The following is a 24,267-nucleotide window of genomic DNA, read 5'->3' on the forward strand; positions in this document are numbered from 1 at the left end:
CACCAACAGAAGATCAATACACAAAGCTTTGTTCACTGAGACACAGAAAAACAACTTGGTCACATACAGAGAACTTACGAAAAAAAACAATACGTGATGTCAATTAGCAAAAGTATTCACAAAAGAACACTCTAGTAGCAGTGTCAGTGGATGAAAAGACACACAGTAGAAATTTGTGTAAAGGTAGAGTACATGGCAGAGGTCTAGGACTGGTGCCCATGAGCTTGTTGTATGTGTACCTAAGAAAACATCAAGTGTGTACGATCATGTGAAAAAGGGACAGGAGAAAGCACATGCAAATTTAAGACATTTATTAAACTTCACTTCAAGTTGCTGCAAATGAGGTTCTGCAAGATATTGAATCATGGGATATACTTAGTTTTTCACAGGAGTCTTTTGCAGTAAGTACAAAAATAGTCATACAAAAAATGCAAATTTTTTAATGACTAACTATACTTACTAAAAAAAATACACACTGTTACCATATTTTCCGCACTGTAAGGCGCTCTTAAAATCCTTTAATTTTCTCTAAAAATCGACAGTGTGCCTTATAATCTGGTGCACCTTATGTATGAATTCTGGTTGTGCTTATTGACCTCGAACCGATTTTATGTGGTACACTGCTCAAAAATCTGTCAAAAAATGTTTTAGTATGACTTTGGTAAGCTATGAAGCCACACTGCTAATGGATTCTTGGAGCATTACGACTGCAGTAGTCAGGAGCCTCGCGGAGTAATCTGGGTCCAAAACTCTGTCCTTTTCAGGTCCCAAAGTCAAACGAACACTGCGGCATCACTGAGAGTTACAAACTGTCTAAATTCTTTCATCTTTAATAAAATTATCAGTGTAGCTGCTTTACCAGGTGTAACAATTAAGTTTAACATCCAGGCATCCATGAAAACAGAATTTTTTTAATTTAACGGTGTTAGAAGTTAGCAGGAAGTTAGCTCGCTAGTTTCCACCTAAACATGATATGCCATGTTGTGACTGAGAGATTTCTGAAAAAATTAAAACGTACAGCTCTGCTATCACTTCCAACATAAATGACGACAGAAAACTAAACAGCAGTGACGTTTGTAGGGTTACTGAAGTTGGGTTAGCTGGTATATAATGATGTGCTACGTGATCGATAGCAACACAGCTATGTTAGCATAACATAAACAGTGAAACTGGAGGATGAACGCTAACTTTTTTCCACTTGATAAAAGTTAGTGTGAGGGTTCCCGATGGTTATGGACAAATGCAATCGCATGGCAGGATGCTGTAAATCAGCGGTCCCCAACCCCCGGGCCTCAGACCGGTACCGGTCCGTGAGTTGTTTGGTACCGGGCCGCGAGAGTTGAGGCTCAGGTGTGAAATGTATGGTTTTCAGGGTTTTTATCGGTTTTCAGCGTTATTTTGTTATCGTTTTGATCATTAACTCGGTTTTCCTTGGTCTTTTCACGTGTGTTATGAATAAATCTTCTTTTTTTCGGTACTGGTACTAGTTTTATTTTGTTGTATTTATCCGCGACACATTAAAGGCCGGTCCGTGAAAATATTGTCGGGCATAATCCGGTCCGTGGTGCAAAAAAGGTTGGAGACCGCTGCTGTAAATGGACCAAATTTCAGTCAGGAGAACAACTGAGATAACCCATCCACAATACGAGGTTAGTCATTAATATACTGCAACAACATAGGAATAGAGCAGCTGCGAGAGAATTCAGGATTAATGAATTAATGGTATGGAAGTGAAGGGAACAAGAAGAATGAATTGCGTAAAGTTTGACTTATCTGACTGTTTTGTTTCGCTTAATGCGCCTTATAACTCAGTGCGCCTTAGGGTCTGAAAAATATGGTCAAATGTGTGTGTGTGTGTGTCTTCTTAAACACAAATTAATATTACTGTCAGTTCTAATGTATCGATTCTATGAACAAACAAACATCATCCAATGAGCCTTACCATAGTTCACTTCACCAAATTTCAGGCTGTTATTTTATAATGTACAACATGTTGAAGTACATAGTTGTGAGAAATGGCACAGAAATGGCCTTTTTTTAAAAATTCAACAATAGCAAAAAACAACAACCAAAACATGGAATTTTTGAAATTGGCTTAAATACATAAGACCTGGTTTTCCACCCATTACATTGCTTGCACATGCATGGTTGTTCAGTAAATGAAATTAACATATAAAGCCACAGTTCAGTGTCTTTTTTTCTTCATTGACTTAGTCACAGATAAATAAAGTGGAAATGTTAGCAGCTTTTGCACACTCATAGCTTACCAGCATAATTTACAGTTTACAAGAGAATACTTAAAATGACTCATACTATTCACACTTTCACACTGATACGTCATGAAGGTATCTTTATGGTTGGCAAGGGTATATTTTTTTAATATTCTTTTGTTGTGGAACACTCATTAAAATAATAGATTTTTAGTGGGGAAACCCATGTCCACATCTGATGAAGTACTGTCTTATCATCTATATAACCAAGGTTTACATTGACGTAAATACATTCAGGTAAGGAACATTGCTGCCATCAACACACAGAGTGGGGGTGGGATATGCAAGTGTCTATTATGTGTAGCGGTAGGGCATTTGGCGAAAGAGATGAAATTCAGTTAAAACAATACAAACAAACAAACAAAATCACTTTTAAAGAACACAACAATAACTCTTTTAAACCCTTTCAGAAAAAAGCATCAGGACAAAAATCCAATTGAGTAGGGGTGAATGCAGTCTCAAGGTTTACTTAGAGAGAAAAGCCAGAGCAACCAAGCTGCCAAGCAACAGACAGCAAAGTAATTTGATTGTTAAAAGGTGACAGTTGGCATCAGCGAGCAATGGCTGGGGAGCTGTGGGTCATTAGTTTGCACTAAAGGTTCACTGGATATGTTTGAGCAAATGGTGTTTGCTATTTTTGAATGGGCTGATTAGATTTGTTGATGGACATTTTACCCTGCACTCTGATGCATTTATTGCATTTGATGCACTCTATCTATCTATCTATCTATCTATCTATCTATCTATCTATCTATCTATCTATCTATCTATCTATCTATCTATCTATCTACCTACCTACCTACCTACCTACCTACCTACCTATCTATCTATCTATCTATCTATCTATCTATCTATCTATCTATCTATTCATCTGTCCAAATAGAGAGCTCTAGACAGATCTACATAGACAGAAATTAGCATCAATGAAAATCTTAGCTTTCTAATTAACCGAATGAACCAAATTAATTCTGCTTGCTTGCAATTTAGAGCACATTAGCATGTCCTCTGGTGAGTCTTTATACCCAGCCTATGAAAGCATTAATCATACTTGACGGCAAGTCAATGAGAACGGCATCAGCAGAGTAATGCTTTACAGTTATTGTTTTTGTCTGTGCTTTAATTATCTAATAATTAATTATTGTGCCAGTCTCTTTTGTCAGGTAGAGCCAGAGCACTTAACATTTAACTATGAGCTCTCACTCAAGTAAATCCTTTATTAAAATGGTATTGATAAGATGTAATTGAAGACGATTTCCAATACTGCTGCAAGGTGTCATATACAGTAAGATGCATTTTTATCATTATTGCATATACTGTGGTTTTGACCTGCAGAAAATGAAGAGACTGCATACAGCATGTATGCAAAAACACAAATATATATTTAATTACACATACAACACACTTAGACTGTACCACCTAATTACGTTTAATAAACCTAAAAATAGCCAGCAATTTGTTATCCAATAATATATGTAAATAATTGAATGACATTCAGTTCTGTGGACAACATAAAACTATCACATGTATTTTCCTGATCCACGTCTGGTTTGAGGAGTTCACTGTACGGTCAGCTCCCTGAAGTCAAGTGTTTAATGTTTAAGCAAACCGGTCCATGTAACCAGTGTCAAGCATAAGTCTGCTACAGCTGAATACTGTTTATACCCCCACTGGCCTTTTCAAAGCTGCAGCGTCTGCTTAGCCTCTGCAGTACTGCCATCTAAGCACAACACAGGGATCCCAGTGGACTCTTCACTGGTCTTCTTTCTTCTTTACCATCATTAGATTTTTTTTGTAAGCAGTGTTTTTTTTGTTGTTGTTTTTTTAGCACTGCCTTAGAAGATGCTACAAGAAAGGACTAAATGCCATGATGTCACAACATGGTGGTAAAGCATGAAGAAAATGGTTTACAGTTTTTCTCCATTGGTTTGGCTCATTTCTTGAAACAGAAATGACATTCTCAAAATAACATGGACAAACCTCCAAACCTCTTGGCAAATGTTCACAACAGAATGGCATTTCTCATTCATTTTATCAAATGGCAAATGCCTTAGTACATGTCTCAATTGTCTCAGTGCATCTTTGCAAATGATTAAGTACAAGTAGCCTACAGTTATACAGTTAGCCCACATGTAGCACATTTTCCAAATGAATAGATCTTGTAGATCTAAACTGATTAGTTGATTCTCAGTCTAATGATCAGTCTCTCCAAAACATGTCAGCATAATTTCATTGTATAAGTACTCGCATGCACAACCGTCTGTTCAATTGTCAAAATTGGTCAAGAACATAATACCATGAATACCAAATATGAATTTCTTTGAATATTTGATAAATTGATGACAGTCATTGACAGTCAGGTGAAACTAGGTGTCACACACAGGTGTGTTCCATGATTGTGTGCTGCCAAACACAGATATATAGAGCTTGACCAGAGCCAGTCCGATCTCTGAACATGGATTGACAAGGCAAAGCAAACGGACAAGGGGAAGTTCTTCCTTAAGGAAGAGGAGGAAGAAGAAGAAGAAGAGGAGGACTGAGAGGAATAGGTGCTGTGCTGTCCCAAATGAAATTCGGGCCACAATTATAGACCATGTCATAAACCATGGCCTCACAATGTCAGAGGCAGGTCGTCGAGTGCAGCCTAATGTGCCTCGTTCTACAGTCTCCTCCATTATCCAAACCTTTCGCAGGGAAAACAGGTATGTACTCTATGTAATCTATGATGGAATTATATGTTGTATAGGACAGGGCACTGTGCGTGAGGCAAAAAATGTATAACTTACTGTAGAGATTTTGTGTGCATCTGCCTACAGTGGTAGGTCTATACTAGCAGGTGGAGAGGACTAGTGGAATGTTTTGATACTAAATATGACAAGAAATATATTGAACAAATTACTGTAAACTATGGAATTACATAATTTATACAGTTTAGAGAAGTATTCCAGTCACTGTGCAGCGGGAGAATGAGTACAGCGAACACTGAATAAGTCCTTGTTTTTTGATTTTGTGTTCATACAATTTACTACTGTAATGTACATTTTCTTTTTACATATGTATGAAACTTTCTTTGCGTGTGAATAAAAAATGGTTATCATTTCCTTGGTAGTGTGAGTGCAATCTGTGATGTCAAACCTTGGAGGCTACTCTTTTCTGTGGTATATTGTTGGTCCTCTGCCATAGTGACAAAACATCTAAACATTTTGTATGGCAGTACTCACACAATGCCAAAGGGATGATGCATTTTGGGGGCACTGACTATTCAGATTAGAAAGAAATGTAGTTTTGACACATGAGTGAACTGTTTTAGGGGAGATATGAGCTTTTGCAGGTGGACCATGTTGTTGTGATCAACCATCCAGGTTTATTTTGACAAAAGCACCAAGAATGATGAGAATGTCCGATCTGTGTCGAGAAATGAGCCAAAGCTATTGAGAAGGATCTTTGCCATTTTGGAGACACTGACTGTTTAAATGAGAAAGGGATTTAGATTGAAGCCTGAGTGAACAGTTTTGGAAGAGATATGAGCTTTTGCGGGTGAGCTATAGTGTTGTGCTAAACTGTAAGAGTGTTTTGCCAAATGATCTTAGAGTTTTGAGAATGTAATTTCTGTTTAAAGAAATGAGCCAAACCAATGGAGAAAAACTGTAAATAAAATTTGAACAGCTGCATTGTATTCTCCTGGATGTCTCAGACATTAACGCTCATGCTGGGGTGCAGGTGCTAGCTTGTGGATAAGAATGGGCTCTGCATATCAAGAGCTGCTACAGTCGCATTTTGGGTTCAACTCCTGGATCTCTCCACCATCCTTTTCTGGTGGTTGTGGCAAGGACAGAGATAACCTTTGAGGTGCATTCGCACCTTGCTGTGCAGTGAGGCATAAATGAAAGGGTTGTAACATGCAGAACTCATAGCCACTAAGTGGCAACATACTTGTAAGACATTTATGTAGCGCTTGCCCATAATATGGAAGTCCGGGTCCAAGTCCAGCAACAGGTTCAGCACCTACAAAACACAATGGAAATAGTTGTTATTGCATCGAATCAGCACTGACTTCTTAAACTATTAGGAACATTTTTGAAAAGTCTGACCAAGCTGCTCCTCTCTTTCTGCCTAGAAAACCACAAATTAGGGGGCAGCTTGAACTGTGGTAATGGATTTCAGAAATGTGAAATTTGCCAGCATAATTAGATTTGGTTGAACGCTAATACTAAATCATTCCACGTCACAAGTTAAGTTTCGGTGTTTAGCAGCAGGATTTGCAACATGCCAACTGCAATTTATAAAACCAGATCATTTCACTTTTGACTCATTTGGACACGTTTCACTAGCCATGACAAATACCCTTCTCCTAAGTCATGAAGGAGCCTTGCAGAAGCCATGAATTTATCTGCAATTTGCATGCAACATTGACTTTAGAAATGCGACTCTACCAACACTTACGATCTGCATTTAAGCAGTGCATGCAAAGTGCTTCTAGTGAAACAAGGCTCTGAGTGTTTGCAGCCATATTGCAGTGTCAACTTTTCCTTCCAGTTCAATAATGTGACAATGAAATCCTAATCTGTTAGCCTTTTACATGGCTCATTGTGGATATAATATTGGCTTTGTGGACACAAATATCTGATGTTGGGTTTCCATAGTTAATGATGCATAAAATTGAATCATCCTAATAGTAGTTAAACCTGCAGTTTTGCATCATTTTGCTGCTATTGAGGTTATGAGTTTCGAACAGATACATATAGAAAAATGTTACTTTCTTTGTCTAATGCCTATAGATAAGGATTAATGGAGTAATGGTTAGAATTCATCAATGTCTTGAATCACCTGGAGAGGCAGCCAACACAGGGCAAAGGCCAGCACTGAGGCCACCAGCAGAGAGAAAGTCCTCTTCCTCCTTTGGCTCCAGCACTGCTGACTGTTTGATGGCTCCCCAGGCACTGAATAGCGCTTCAAACTGATAGTAATGGCACAGTAGGATACGCTAACTGACAGCAGTGGGATCATATACGAGGTTATTAAAATGAAGCAAGAGTAGAGAAGCCGCAGATTGCCACTATTTGGCCAGAATTCTTCACACACTACCAGGTCAATGCCCGTGGGCCGCAGGTCCAGGTAGTCTGTGTAGTAAGATGGAGGTGCGGCCAGGGCCAAAGATAAAAGCCAGACACCCAAAGTCACTGCACCGCAACCCCACACAGAAATCCTCCTCCGTACTGGATGAGCTGAGACAAGGAAAAAATACAGATATAGTATATATTAGGTAAAAACAATAAGGATGTTATTTCATACAGAAATTAAAGTGGCCATGTATAGAAGTGTGTAAAAATTAGAGAAGTCTCTAATTATTTTAGCTCGGTCATCTCAGCATCAGGAGACTAAATCTGAGTGGTGAATTTGCATTTCGCATTACAGAAAACACATTTTGGAATATAGTAAGATTAACTTTTGATTAACAGTAAATTACTACTAATCAGTAATGGTAGTGTCAAGTCCCTTACCTACAACAATATAGCGGTCCACAGCAATAGCAGTGAGTGAAAGCACTGATGCAAAGACTGTGGCACACTGCAGCAAGGGAACCAAATGGCAGAAAGGTCTTCCAAAAGCCCAGCCATGGCTGTCGAAGGCGTAAGACACTGTCAGTGGAACACAAGTCAAACACATCAACAGGTCACCTGCTGCTAAGTTACAGATGAAAAAGTTGGTGGCATTGTGGAGTTTCTTGTCAGCCAGGATGCAAGCTAAAAGGAAGGAGTTTCCAACAACAGCTACTACCACTACAAGGCAGTACAGAGGCAGGAAGAGAGGCTTGTATCGCTGAAGGAGTTCTATGCCTATGAACATGTCCAAGGGGTCGCTGTGGTTGAGTCCTTGGTCTTTGTTTCCTTCTATTCTTCCTCGTGGTGTTTCATGACTTGTGTTGCCAGTCATACTGAAATCCTTATCCATGAAGACATCCATGTCTCTGCACGCCAGCCTTAAAAAAGACACCATCAACAGTTATCCAATAAATACTGCATGGAAAATCAGCCATTGATTTTTCTAGTCTTCAGGGATCCAGTAGACTAACAACATAATAACGCTGAAGTGACAAAATTCAATTATAATGGGTAAAAATTCATTAACCTAAATAACTTTATGTTTGCAGCAAATTTATAGGAACAATATCTCCAGTGGCGAAGTATGTGTAATATAAATAGTGTTCATAGAGAGTTTTTTCAATGCAGGTTTTCAGTGTTGCTAGCTGGATATGTAAAATGCAATTTCCCATTCTGATAATGGCACATGAACTCAATTATGTTTGGAAAGTTGACTAAAGCCATAACAAACGTTGGTTCCTTTATAACTTTACTGTACAACCACAGCTCTGTTGTATCACTCTCTTCCTTGAAAGTCTATTGAGGCTGAAAAAAAGGCACCAGGACCGCTTTACATTTGTGAAGATGTTTCACTTCTCATCCAAGAGGTTTGTTCAATTCTAAAAACAAATCGTGGAGAATCCCACGTAACCCTGAACACAGAATGTAGATATCTCTGTACTCTGCATGTTAGTAAGCTAGATGACCTTGTTGCATACTGAATCTTTAATTTGAATGAGGTATGTCTTGTGGCTTTTCAGCTTCTCATTTAACCACATTGACTAATATGTTGTTTTGATCCAAAAGTCACCTGTTAGTGATGGATCTTGATCTAACGTGTACTCCTGTATATTATCTCTTAGTTCTAAGTGCCACGAAGGTGCTTATCTCTGACAGCAGTTAAAAATGGTGGATCTGATTCACCTTAGCAAATATGTCATCAGACTTATAGTTCATGATCTTCATGCCAGTGCAGAGATTTGATTTATTTTGTGCATGAATCAGGATACTAAAAACTCACCTGCATAATTCTTCTGAAACTGTTATAGGAAGAAATGAATAATGTCTAAGTTACTTTCTTGTGTATGAGGTTTGAGAATAAATGGCTTCTTTTGAGAAATGATTTAAAAGATTTACTGAGTTATCCAGTGAGCCATCTAAGGTGATGGACTTTTTTTTCCATCACCTTGGATTTTTTTTCCATGTAATGTATCATGCGCTAGAATATTATACACCTTCCTTTCCCTTCGAATAACTGACAACTCCCAGTTCTAGGCACCGCTAGCCCAAATGCAGTCATTAGAAGCGGATTATCCACAGACCAAAAAGATCATAAAGAAGAAATGACTATGTACACCTCTAAAACTTTATTTTGCATTAATTTTATGTCTTAGATAAATCATTAATCTGTGATTGTTATGAATAGATGAGTGGTAATATGAGGGTGTTTTTAATCTAATAACAATTTACTACACAACAGGGTGCACGGACATGCCCAGACATCTCGGGACTGGTTTCAGGAATATGTCACTCAAGGTATGATCATCATTCAGGGTAATAATAACATATATAATACTGGGTATTACAACTGTGCTTAATGGTCTTTTCACCTTGGGATTCTGTGTCTTAGGTCTTAGGAGGTTAATCGTGGAGATAATTACTGGAGGGAATGCTAGCAAAAGTGCAAGTGTTTTTTTTTTATTTATTTTTTTTATGTCTGACAGTTTGCTCAACACAGTAGTGTCACATCCTTGCTAACTAATTTTAGACCCCACCTTGCCTTGGGGCTTGCATTTTCCTAAGAATAATGAAGTACATGAATGGACAGTACTGTGTAAACGTCCTACCTTATTTCTTGCTTCCAAGCAACCTGAAACTCTTGTATTTTTTTTTTTTAAAATGGTCTTGATCAGTTGTTTTCCAAGATTTCTGAAGGTCTTTCAGCCATTTGTTTTTTTCTGCTTTTTTTTTTGTTTTTTTTTGTTTTTTACATTGGCTACTTTTTTCTCAGTCCAGTTCTTATACCTGTTCATTTATAGAGGAATGTTTTTTTTTGTGTGTTAAGCCACTTAACACTGATCTTTGAATGATTCAAACATTACCTAACCAAACAAGGGAACTAGTGTTGTGTCTACACATAATGAAAACTTAGCAAAGAGCCAATTTTTAATTATATCTTTACGCCCTTTGTTACTGATAAAACACAATTTGTTTCAGTTTCTTTTCATTTCTTTGATTTTAGAAATAATAACACAATTTGACATGTGTAAAAGAATATTATTGCACAAACAAGGAGACTGCCAAAGAGCAAATGAACAGTACATGAAATTTATTTCATGAAGAAACAGGAAAAGTCCATCAAAGAATCTAACACAGGACTTGAGACATGCATCTAGCCTTTAAATTGAGCCATCTACTGTTCACCAAAGCCTCATCAGAAATGGTCTCAGAGCACCTGTGGCTTTTAAGAAGCCATTCTTGAAGAACTGAAACAGGGAGAAAAGGCTGAAGTATACCAAATTAAACAAGAATTAGACTGAAAGTCAGTGGTAACAGGCCTTTTAGGTTGAATACAAATTTGAAATTTTTGGTTCAGATTGTTTTTGGTATGCAGGAAGGAGGTCAGGGGAGGTCAACAGTGCGTGTCTACAGCCATCTGTAAAGCATGGTGGAGGCTCTATCATGGTTCGTGACTGCATTTCAGTCAGTGGTGTTGAGGATCTTGTCAAAATGAAAGGGATTATGAATGTGGAAAAGTAACATCAGCTTTTGATCCACCATGCAATAACATTTGGAAAGCTAGCTTCATTGCTTTCAAATGCTTTTGAAAATGATCCAGGTATGCTTTTCTTGCCAATACCACAAAAGCATACCTGGACAGAAAAACACTCAGTGAACACTATTAGTCATAGATTGGCCTCCCCTGAGACCTCAACATTTTTGAAGCAGTGTGGGATCAGGTTGACAGAAAACACAACAAAATGTATCCAACATCCAACGAAGAGCTTTGGATGCCCTTCAAGAAGCCTGGAGACTATTTAAATAAATTAGAAGAAACCTGAATTTGATTATTGGCATTTTGTTTTTATTTTGTCTCTGTCTATTGCGTCTCTGTCAACACAATTTTAGAATATGACTTTCTCCACAACCTGCAGATCACATTCAAATGCAGTACCAGGCTGGAATAGCTGTTCCTCATCATTGTGTGGCCTTTTAGCTTTGGCAGTTAATAAAATAGCAAACTGCTGCTACAGCTCAGACTAAACCACTGCCTGCACTTGAAATAATTTTCAGATGTCTGTGAATCATTTCTGTTAATGTCAGCTTCTCTTTCTTTTGAAATCAAAATTGCGACCTTTATCCACAGATCAGTATTCACTATATTTATACTGACGGTCAAATGGATTTCCTTTCAACCAAAGGATTTTTTTGTTACGTTTTTGTTTTTTTTCTCCCTCAAATAATACCAGATGCAGCTAAAGCACACATTAATAGTAGAAAAAAAAATCAATAGATAATTCACATGGAGTTCTATACATTGCCATACATTACTGAACTTCAAGAATTCAAATAGGCAACTTGCCCATGAGCACATGGTCAACCTAAAAATATTATTTATTCTTGCCTGTAAATATATTTTGGGCCCAATCAACTGGTCTAATGCACTGTGAGAACAGTCAGATTTCTAAGTGAGAATAGATATGGAAAATAATGCTGAAAATCATTTAAAGTTGAAATACTGAATGTCTATAAGCTTATATAGGCTGTAATCTTCTCCTTAGCATATTGCCAGTCTTGATATAACTTAATACAGTGAATTCACAAGTTGTTTAATTTTTTTCAGAGTAATTTCCTCAGTGGCAGAGTGAACTGTCGTTTCTGGACAGGCTTGTATTACAGCATGTCTTATCAGTTACATTACCTTTGCTCTAAAAGACTATCAGGCTACACTGAATGAGACTCAACACTTCCTCCAGAACTTTAACTTTTGACATTTAACTGTCTTGTTTTTGCCATTGCAGTAAGAAGTAAAGTACTGATTTAAATTGATCTGAAAAAAAAAAAAAAACCTTAGGACAGCAGAAAGATGAGTATAGCATGTTTTGTCCTGATTAAACTGGAGCTGTGGAAACCACCATCATATCTAATGTGCTATTTGAATTGGCATTTTCAGTCAGCATCTATAAAGGCTTTGTGTTGGCTGCGTCCTTGGCTATCGAGGAAACTTATCCATGTGTTACATATGAGAATTTACAATATAACGCTGACATTTGACTTTAAAGATACTTTCTTCAACTAATCGGTGTTTAAAAATACTAATTATACTTAATCATCAAAGGGATATCAATCAGTCCAGTTAGGAATCTGACTTCATTTCACCTGCTGTGAGGAATTAAATGTGAGAATTGGTGCACAGGAGGGTAAGAACAAGAAAATGCCCCAAAACATATAGCATTTTAGCGGGTGGTGGCCACAGATCATTGCTCTCTCTTTATCCATCTCTGGGTCTGTTTTTTTCTTGTTAGTATGCATTGCACTAAATGTAGCATAAGATGGTACTGCAGCCCATTCTGATTGCACATTTTGCCCAGTTGCCCAAGAACGGCACATCCATACATGCTGTAAGACAAACATTTTCTTTGTCACCCAGGTCACTCTCAAGCTTGGCAGGAAAAAATTAAGAGACAAGGCTTTGCACAAGAAGAGCTGGAAGGGATTGTACATGGGGACTGAGTCAGCAGTGAAACCATAGCTCTTTCTTTGTACAGTGAGGAATAGAGCAAATATTGCCAGAGACCTACAAAATGACCTCCAGTAGGCTGCTCTTGTGGATGCTTCTTACCAAAATTAGACCCCATTAGGGTGGCATGAAGGCCCATAATCCTTTAGTGTGATAGTCTAGCACCATACAGTCTGAATGGCAGAGCCATTTGCCAGAGAACACCAGAACTGGCACCTCTGATGCCCCACAGATGGGAGCAGGTCCACACTGAACACAGCTATAAAAGAATCTGGAGACACCATGGTAAACCTTACACCACATGTGTGGCACCTGTAAAGTGTGTTTTCTTTTACGCCCAAATATCTGCCAATGTACTTTTTCGTATAAAGCTTTATTTGTTTATTTATTATTCTGTTTACACATTATTTTAGTTGCCGTGAGGGGCCAGAATAAGCTGTCAATGACACATTACTGCCAATTCTGCAGAAGCAGCAAGTGAAGTAGACAGCGTAAGGTGTGGGCATTAAAGAGAGTCTGTGCAGCTTTACCGACAGCGCACATGACAACAACTGACTCATGTGTGCATGGACCAAGTAAATAGTGTAACTTCCTCATCCGTGTGGTTGATGTGTGTCAGAAAGTTCTGTTTGCACGTCAGCGTGCCCATTCTGCTCTGAAAGTATATTAACGACTTAGTTCAAAGCTAGGACCTCCACTCCATCACGGCAAGCTTGTCAAATGATGATGTCAGGGCTGAGATGAGGGTGGAGCTGCAGAATGAGAGCAGTAGTGCTGGATTACTGTTGCTTTGTACAATGAAAGTGAGAGGGCTCTAAAGATTAAAGCCACGTACAAAGAACTACGTATAGAGCAGGTTTGAAAATATGGCACAGAGTAAAAAGAAAATAATTTTCTAATGAAACCTGTTTAGATAACTAACTAAATAAAACTGGGTATTTACAAAAAAGAGGAAGGTAATATTGCAGTCAGGGAGTTTACAGATCACTGTTGCAAATATCCAGTGTGAGAGAAAACCCAAAGAAAACTAAGGTGCCTTTAAGGAGGTCTGTCAGCAGGATCAAAGCGATCATATTTGGTGGTGATGTACACTAGGTAAAAAGGTGCAGAGAAGGATACAGAACCTGTTGGGTAGCTGAAAGACTTTATGAATAAGGGACATGCCATGACCTCAAAAAAAAAAGCAAAAAAGTCCCAAAATGACCCAAAACCAAAGCTTAGCTCCCCCAGCACTCATGTAAGTCCCCGCAAAGTGAGAGAAGGAGTATTAAAAAATCCCCAGTCACAAAACAAAAGGAACAACTGTCTAAATCATACAAGCCTTACACGAAACACAAATGGTACAGGTGAAAATGCCTTGTTTGTAAAGAAGGGTTGCTGGATATGAAAGCTGCCAGTGGGTGAGAAATCCCCTTATCAGTGTGTATCAAGACTAACCTTAAACTTTATGATCCAAAGGCTAAAATAATAGGGCTGATGAGATTCCAGTTCCAGTAATAGTGAGTATGTATATAGTACAAAGACCAGTATTAGTGTCTATGAGGAGATATTGAATGAAACAAAAAAATGACTCGTGATTTTGAAGGCTTAACCAAAGAACTAGTGGACAATGCTACGTCTAATTCTCCTATTTGTAACATTGAATGACCAAGATTTACAAAATCAATTCTATTTTTTATTCAGTGTGAAAAGAAAAACAGACTAAGACTATGAATTTGGCAGCAGCACAATTACAGAGGTCAGGAAAGGAGGCTATTTTCCCATGAACTTGTATAGGACCAGCAGCCTTTTTTCCATTACAGCTATTGCCATCTGGTATTTCTAGCACTCAAATGGGCCGTTACAGACAGTTTAGAGGCAGTGATAATAACTCTGTCACTTATGTGTTGAGCACAGCTAAACTGAAGTCACAGGGCATCACTGGTTGACCGAGCTGTGTGATTTTAACAGAACTCTGACATTCTGTACAGATGCAGACTTCTGTGAGTATGGGCTGTGCATGTAAAGAACAATGCTCCCCTGAAGTATTAGGTTCCATACGTAGTGCAGTTTAGACTCAAAAGCACTTGGACTTGATCTCAGCTATTACAGCTATTAGCCTACACATAAAAGAGATAACTGCACAAAGCGAGCCAGATATAAAAATAACACAGACTGAGTTCTTGCAAATGCAGTTTCAGGACCTTGCCATATCCTATGTCCTCCACCTGAAGACGTCTGGGTGGAAACCATACAAGGATTTATAATTGATATGTTGTCCCTTTTTTCTTTAACCTTTGGCTTTCCTGCTAAAAAAAAAAGACTAGATGGTGAAGAATTTGAGAATCAGCTATTCGGGCCGGTGCAGAAAGATTAAAGCATTGCAAATTAACAAACAACTTCTTATCACTCAGAGTGGAACGCAACAGAAAGATTTAATTGGATCTTGCTATCAATGCCGTGGACTTTGTATAAGGAAAAAAGGGAAATTGCAGTGGCTATGTAAACAAAGTTGCACACACCCATAACTGCACAACCAGTGAAGCGCCTGAGGACTCTCCCTTTTATTTGCTTTATGATACAAATCACCATCTGCCAGTTGATCTCATTTTTTGCAATTAATGATGTGGAAGAGTGTAACTCTCAACTGCAATATCCTCAAAAGTGGCAACAACAAATGAAAGCAGATTATGACATTGCATCCAAAAATATCCAAAGGTCTACAGCAAGAGTAAAACTTTCATACTATGATCAAAGGAGCTAGAGTACAGTTCTTTCACCTTTTGACATAGTCCTCATGTCAGAGCATTGTGGGTTTGGCAAAAGGCACTTGTACTGAGGAGATCTAATGCATATTGTGATCTCGCAATTACAGAGTACTATGTACTATGTTGAGCAAAAGAAAGCACATTATGAAAAATTAAATTAAATACCAGAGGACCCAGTGAGCTCAGATGAAACGAAGCATTACTAAGCAGAGGATCAGAGGTTTGGTGTCTTCACCACCAGCCTGGTTATCAATATGTTATGCCAACAGTAACTCCTAAAATTCAGGAAACAGCACACCAGCCTGAGTAAACTGGACATGACATCCAGTAAGTAACGCAAACTGTAGCTGTGCTAGGTGAACAGGAAACAGAACTGCCTGACACACGGTGAGTCATGGTGTTAGCAGACATTAACACACCAACCCACTATATGTGAACTCACTGGCAACAGCATATGGGCAATATACTGTGTATTTTGGGTTATACTCTTGATCTCTTCTTGGGCTTTGATGATGATTAATAATTAGTCTGTTTCAGTTTATTCTGGTTAAGGGTTTAGTTCTGAGGTTTTGTGTTTCGTGTTTAGTGTAGGTTTAGTTCAGTGTCAAGTCTGCGTCCTTGTGAATTGTTTCTTGTTTCCTGTTTTATTGTGAAGGTCCATGTCTCATGTGAGTGTATTCAGTTTTGCTTCCCCTGACTTGTCTTCTCAATTACTTCCAGCTGTGTTCCCCCTGTTTGTAATCTCCCTGTGTTCTTCTGTGTGTATTTAAGCTGCGTCTACTCGTGTACTGGTCGCTGGTTTGTCTGTGAATCTACTGTATGTTTTCTGTGTGTTTTCCCTGCCGGCCACCTTCATATGCCTCTGCTCACCCTCCTTCATGTTCAGGTTTGCTGTTCTGTAGTTTAGTTTGTCCCAGTATAGATTAGCTTTAGTTCCGTTTTACCATTTTTTCACCCTGTGCTTTATTTTACAATAAACCACCTTTGCATCGCAGCGAGTGCCTGCGCTTGGATCCCCATTTAATTCCTCCACACGGCTCACTCCGTTAGCTGTGACACCAACTCTTAACAGAGGGAGACAGAGGACTTAAATACACAGAAAGGTAGCTTGACAACATGGAACATGCAAAATTGAAACACAAGACAGACTGTGGAGACATGAAACACAAGGTGAGACACATGAGATCAGATAAGGGCGACGCAAGCACAACTAAAAGTTAAACACAGTGGGCAGGACAGACTACACAGAGGACAGGAAAAGACTCATAAACAAGGAAACATAGATGAAACAAATTAAAGTAAAATTCAACAAAACCCTAACATTTAACTAAAAATAACACAAGAACATTATAACAATATATTATAAGAAATCAAAAATACAAAATAAACTCACAATTGTGGATCACAGACCCAGGCCCCTGACACTCAGTCTATTTAGCAATTGAATTAAACTGAAATGAAATGAAGAGCAAATAATCCAAATGCATGGTTGGTGAAGAGTCTGTGCTCAGTGATGCTCTACTGACAGCTTGCTTGTTTTGCATGTCTCCTCGGTGAAGTAATAAAATTAATTTCTTCTACTTCTGTAATGCTGTCATGATCTGAGTGGTATATCACATGCAGCCTAATCTAGGTTTGAGAGTCGGTCAATGATCATATGGGGTAGGATGTCCTTGGGGAATAGCCTAGATATTAGAGATGGCACGATACCACTTTTTTATGTCCGATACCGATACCGATATCATAAATTTGGATATCTGCCGATACCGATATGAATCCGATATAGTGTGTTTTTTAATCAATAAAACGTTTTTTTAATATCTTGCTGCATTTTGTATAAGTTTATACTCAAGTTTAAATAAATAACAACACTAAAGCTATTCTGTTATACCTGTATGTAAAAAATACACTGCGCCCAAAACATTTCATAGTTCAGCAACACTGATCAATCTAATAAACTTAAACCTACTCAATCCTTCCTATTCTGGTATTTTAAAGAGTACTTAGCAGAAATATTAAGCAACCTAACTAATAGGGTTGCAAACTCCCAGCAAAAAACAAACAAACCACCCTCCACCTCATGATGCTTAATCGATGTAATCAAATTTAATTTGATGCAGGGGGAAAAACGCACAGAAATAAATTATTTTTCAAGAATAATTAAATAGATTCAACATCTTTCTTCAACAGAATTGCAGACTGCACAGATGGTATCTTCCCAAAGGAAAAAGTACTATAGCTTACTAGGGTATATTAGACTTAACAGTTACTATATACAGTAATGGACTTCTATAGATTTTACATCAGATTAAAACTTTGGGTGTAAGAGTCAGATAATTATTTATTAAAAGCTAGACATTTTAAATGAGAATAAGAAAGAAAAGTATGTCTTTGTGCCCCCTTTTCCCTGTTCATGCCCTATCGGCCCCCCTGGCTAAACTTTGCTAGATCCGCCCCTGCACAGTTACCAGCCGTCAGCTGTAGAAAAGGATCCTGGTGTACAAAGTAATATTAAATAAATTCTAACAACAGCTTATCAAGCTTAATAGTGCTGCTGTTGTTCAGCCGCTGGTTTCCTCTTTCTGGTGAGAAGTGGGCCAAAAACTAAGAAGAGAGACGGACTCGCGACAGAAAAGCCGATCAGCTAAGCATTAGCATTATCATTAAGCAGTTTCACGATTGAAGTAGCAACAGGAGAGAGAGAGAGAGAGAGAGAGAGAGAGGCAGTCGCTCCTAATATCTGTTGTTAAGCTTAACGTGGGAATGCTTTACAGACATTCAGAGATGAACTTACACACTTGCTTTACTTCTCTCGGAGATGAAATGCTGGTTTGCTAGCAAGGCTACAAATACACAGCCTCTCTATCACGTGATGCATATTGCTGCAAGTGCTACGGTTATGAGCTGAGTTACGCCGTGTAGCAAGTTTTGTGAGGTGCTTTTTTGATATTTAATGGATTGGATTACATTTTTTATTTCTCACTGATATCCGATCCAGTAATTTGGGTCAGTATCGGACCGATACCGATACGTAATATCGGATCGGTCCATCTCTACTAGATATAGGAAGTGTTAGTCAACGGTAACCTCAGACCCTCTGTCAGAACATGTAATGTGGGCCCTGGCAGGACATTAGCTGGCCATTTGTGGCAAGAGCGTGTAGGCTGTTACTGAATGATGAAGGCATTGATGCCATTGACTGGCCCTCATGTTGCCCAGCCCCGAATCCAACTCAGAACCTGTGGGATGTATCAGTGCATCCATAGGCCATCTGTTGTTTGCCGCAAACCCCACCGAGCCACATTATGAAGCAAATCATTTCATTGATTTCATTCCCAGTGATTTACATTTTTAGCTTTTTGGGGTGATTTTGAATCTTGCTCTCAAAAGGTTGATGGTTTTGTATTTCCAGTGACATCTTATTGCTCTCAATAAATTACATTGTCTTTATCAGTAAAGATTTTCAACTTGACTATTTCTTTCTTTAAAATGTGACATATGAGTCAATTGTTCCCTTAAGATTTTTTTAAGCAGATCATGACTTGTAATAGACTGGTCTTCATCTACTAACAAAAACAACATGCACAGTTCCAACTTAATTGTTTGCTGTGGATACTGAGTGCAAAGTGTTCCAGGAGACCATGCACACCAGTCAGGACAGAGCTTTCACAGAGGAACAAAAACAAAGCATCAGCCTCCTTCTGTGTTTTGTACAGGGAAACACATTACCATTCAGAACACTAACCCAAATATTTATGTGTCATACATTTTATTTGTTTTCCAGGAAGGTGCCTGGATAAACCTAAGGTTTTCCTTGAACAAGACGGAAGTTTAAACATCTGGTAGCTGATTGAAATTCTACTCAGTAATCTATGAATAAAGCATTTTTCAGTCTTTTATTCTTACTGTAGTCTGCAGCAACTGCATTTAAACAGTATATATGGGGGTAAAACATTTAGCATTTAGCATACTTTTATCTATTGCTCCTTTCCTAACTCTGTGTTCACACATAATGTAATGCAAATTTGTGAGGCATGTTATGGACTTGCACTTAAAGAACACTTAAGACTTGCTGACCACTCACAGCGAGATGAGTGAGTGAGAAAGTGAATGGAGCAATGCAATCAGGAGCAACTTAAAAATGGAATTCACTTCATCCACCGAAAGACATTCATCTCAAGTTCAGTGGCAGCCCATCCAATAGTTTTGGAGAGACTTCCTAAACATGATGGTAACACAAAAGGAAAATTTAAAATTGGAGTACAAAATTCGTGGCAATCCAGACTAGTAGCACTGACATCCCCAGAAGCAAACATATCAAATGCTAGTTCTTGCAGTGCAGTTTGTGCAGCTGAATGGGTTGATGCTTTCCAGTCAATAGGTGTCAGACCAACTCAATATGAGCAGAAGATTATAGGCTGACATGTGTGACCTTTCCAGAGCATGTATTACTTGTACCAGCTTTAAAAATTTTTGCAAAAATTCATATTTCTGCAGTGCACACACACCCATTAGATTCACCATCACAGCCAAAACAAATCACAATTTATGAGTCACTTTTTGCCACTGATATTAAATCCTGTCTGACAATTTTTCAAAGGGTCACGATCCCAGTCAGGCTGAAATTAAGCCCATGGCGAAGCTGCTGTAGAATGCTAAGATCCTCAAGATGGAATCTGCCTCTCAGGCTTTTGTATGAAGAATAAAGAACGCAATAAAATATCAGTATTTTAATTAAGTCCGAGCTCTGAAAGGTGGGAGCACAGCTGAGCTATCTGTCCCTTCGCACAGAGAACAAATGTTTCAGACTGTTGATACAATCTTTAGCAGAAAGATCCACTCTAGTGAATCAGTCAGCTCACTCAGCATGTTTGACAATTTTCCATGTTTAATTCAGAACCTGTTAGTACCATCACTTGCTTAGCAGCATTTGTCACTTTTGAGCTTGCTAGACTCGCTGGCAGACCGCTCTGTGTCTACATTTTCAAATTTGTTGTGCACGTGCCAATAATCAAGAGCAGGAATATGTTTTCTGATCCCATCTGGCCTCACTCTATCTACCTTATCTGACAGCTTGAAAGAAATCTACCCTTGCCTAGTAACACTGTTGCCATGGCCTTTGTGGAAGCCATCCAGACCCTGCAGCTAATTGGGAAGCGTGATGGGAATTGAGAACCCTCAAAATGCAAAACAGGAAGAGCAACTCCTTTAGACTCTCTCGCACCCCAGTTTGTCTGCTCTCTTGTCCTTATTTTTCTTTACGTTGACCTTTTTGTGGCCTCTCTGACTCTACTGACATTTCCTAACCCGGCACTTGATAAAACTCCTGTATTTCTGTCATTCTGAGGCTGCTGAGGCATCCTGAGAGAAAAAGAGGCAGAGGTTGGACAAATATGAAACACAAATGAGGTCAAGGTTCAGTCTATGAAATTCTGATGAGGTAGCTTAATGGTGTCCCTCATTATTTGAATTGAGAATGTAGGCTTGCTCCTGGACAACATTATTGCCTGCTGATGATTCCAGCGCAGACACCTCAGCGACTGCTGAACTAACAACTTTGGATGGAATATTTTTGTCTCTACACACAAGACATTCTGTGTGAACTGGTGCTGTTGCGAAAGTCTAAACTAGATCCTATCTTAAAACATCCTCAAGACAGTAACAGTGGAATTATAAACAGCAGCATTACTATCTTTCTTAGTCTGCAGGGCTAATGATTGACTCCTAAATGTTTATGACCTTCTGACCCTTTAATTAAGAGAGGTCAGAGCCTGCCTAATAGTATTGGCTCTGTCTAGGAACAACTTAAGACTTGTCCAGACACACACATATAAACATTCAGTGATTGCAAGGGGCAGAAAAATTAACACTTATACCTAATGGCAAGATGAATTAAAACTAAAAGATGTAACCATTTCTTTCCAGTTAAGAAGATCTTTTTAGAAGAGAGCATTTAGAGCATGTTATAGCCAACAAAACAGATTCTTCCTATCTGGCTATTCTATTGCCACATTCATGCAAGGACTTTCAGCAGTTTAATTTCCCAATTTTGTGGTCTTGTTTGCGATCACGTAGTAGTGTTCAGCTCAGCATTTTTTATTTTTCCAAAATCCACACATTGTGAAAATCTTTATCCAGGCTCATATTGGCTGTTTCCACATTCACGCAAGAAGAATTTCAGTTCCTGATTTTGTGGTCTTGTTTGCGATCGTGTGTGTGTTTTTGACAACTTAAAAATCTAGTACTGTTCAGTATTCGGCTAATTGTGGCAGTGTACACCAACCACTCTGCATCTCTATTCAATTAGAGATGCACAGAGATGCAAAGTGCTGCAGATGCCATGGAGTACCAGATTTTTTTTCCCACAGATTGTGAATTTATGTGCCTACACTCATGTTTAGAGAACGCCAGTGCTGATGATGGTTTTTTTAAAATCTAATTTTTATTATTTATTTAGTTTTTTTGTTGCAAAAAATTAATTCTTCTGTTTTGCTCTGGATACATATGAGCATTATGCAAACTTGAATGAATACAAATTCAGTAGTGTGAGCTGGATTCCCAAAACAAGCAACACAAAAATGAAGTCACATCACTGAAAAATAGGCTAGTGCATTCAGTACAGTATATTTTTTACCTCTTCACCCACGACGATGACACTTGCTGCACAGCAATCAGCATGTATTGGCAGATGTCGATGTTTGGTAAGTAGGTGCATCTCTAATTTAATACCTTCAGTTTTTTACTTTGATTGACCATAAATGACATATCTTGTATTCTATGGATAAAGATATACACATACCTGTTTTTTGTGTGTTTTATCCAGAAAGTTTCATCATCGTAAATTTGTCATGCCCAAGAGAAATGAGTTTGATTCCGTAGCAGTTCAAAATTATAGTTGGGTCTAAATCTTTATCGTTGTTTTGCACGAGTACATTCAATATGAGACCCTGGACTGTGTCTGTGTGTTTTTGTGTTGTTGGATAATTTCTATCTTTGTTTTGTAAAAATCCCTTGATGTAAAATCAATAAGTAAATAACATCATAAGTAAATTCATAGAAATGTCATCAAAACTCCTGTATTTTATAAAATGGAAACATTTCTAGTTTGCACCTGAACACCCTTAAATGATTACTAAATAGAGCACAGACACGTTGTTCTAACATGTGTATGCAGTCAGAAGTATGAAATACACCAAGTACCCCACAGCCTGCAGAAATAGTGCGCGTGATGAAAAATATACCAGATTATACAATAATGATTCAGATTTTATGGCTGGCTTTCAGGACTAATAAGCACTGATGCGCCTTGTCACAGATGCCTTCCATCTATGCCTTGCAATTTGCCTCATTCTCCCCTATAACCACTGTTTGCCAGACTTCTTTCAAACCTGACCAATGGTCTTAATTGCCGATCATCCTAAAGAGACCCACTTTAATGACAGCGTTATTAAGTGACTACGTTAGTACAGCATTTGAGCCCCTTTTCACAGAGAGTTCCAATGACTTTGTCCAGTATGTTCCCTCTGTGATGACTGCTTCATGAAGATATTTATAAAATATATATGCTAATAAAATCTAAAAAAAAAATTAAATGACAGCATACAACAATTAGAATTAGAATTCTGATTTTTAGCAAATAAGACTAAGACACCTCATATTTATACGCACTCCTTAATTTAAAACAATCAAAAATAAATCTAATAAAAAAAATAAGCATTTCTATAAACATTAGTAAAAAAAACACTATATGTTTTTGTCCGTTTCTTTACTTGTGTGAATCTGTATTTGTAAATGTCAGTGCATGCAACAAGAGAGTGGATAGAGATAAAGCATCTTACCTGTGCAAATTGGAGGCACTTAGAAAATCCCTGTGTGGTATCTCTTCACTTGAGCAAATTAGGTTATTTTCTAGCTATCACCGTTACCCTTTTTCCCCCCCCACTTCACGCCTTTTCTTTCTTGCCACAGCTCTTAAATCTCTAGTAACAAATGTCGTATTGCAACCTACACAGAAGCCCACACTGGTATGAAGAGTCAGGCAGAGAGATGGTGTTTCTCACTCAGTCTGAGTGAGAGTGACAGAAAGAGGGAGAGAGTAAAAGGGACCTACATAACCTATCTCCCTCAAATCCTCAGAAAAAGAAGTGCCCCCTCCCACGTATTCTCCTTTATTGTGTCTGGCTCCACACTCACTTCGCATGTGCACACTTTGCACGCACAAATGTATCCCTTGCAACATGCTGTGAAGACGTGTGTAGCAAGTTTTTATTTAGCCTCAGGGGTGAGGACAACCTATTCTTTCTGCTTTATGTGCTCTATAAAAGCCTTGATTGCTGACAGAAACTCCGACACCTAAAAGGGAACAAGAAAGAAAATTAGCACCAGTGTAAAAAAAAAAATTAAAAAAAAAAGGGGGGGGGGGGGCATATTTACTGTTTGGTCTTCAGGGAAATGAAGAAGACTCGGTGTCCAGTCATTGCATCAACACTTCTATATATTCAGTATAACCAGATAAGCAACTGAGTTTGATGTAAACTCACATACACTTGCTGCTTCTGCACAGTTTGTCAAACAATTAGAAATTCATCCATCTATTGTTTTTTATGCCAAATTGACCCTAAACAAAATTAAAAGATTAAAAGTATTACAGT

General features: G+C 38.3%; 1 protein-coding gene across 1 annotated transcript; it reads right to left on the reverse strand.

Annotated features, from left to right (window-relative positions):
- Window positions 1-4,309: 4,309 nt before the first annotated feature.
- On the reverse strand, window positions 4,310-24,030 carry LOC146503928 (prolactin-releasing peptide receptor). Its single transcript, XM_085183959.1, has 4 exons — window positions 23,455-24,030; window positions 7,769-8,247; window positions 7,095-7,492; window positions 4,310-6,272 (listed from the first exon to the last, which is right to left on the reverse strand). Exons 2-4 carry the CDS (start codon window positions 8,229-8,231, stop codon window positions 6,051-6,053), a joined length of 1,083 nt encoding a protein of 360 aa, XP_085040085.1. The 5' UTR covers window positions 8,232-8,247; window positions 23,455-24,030; the 3' UTR covers window positions 4,310-6,050.
- Window positions 24,031-24,267: the final 237 nt, after the last annotated feature.

The sequence above is a fragment of the Neolamprologus multifasciatus genome, chromosome 14, assembly GCF_963576455.1.
Source record: "Neolamprologus multifasciatus chromosome 14, fNeoMul1.2, whole genome shotgun sequence".
Taxonomy (NCBI): domain Eukaryota; kingdom Metazoa; phylum Chordata; class Actinopteri; order Cichliformes; family Cichlidae; genus Neolamprologus; species Neolamprologus multifasciatus.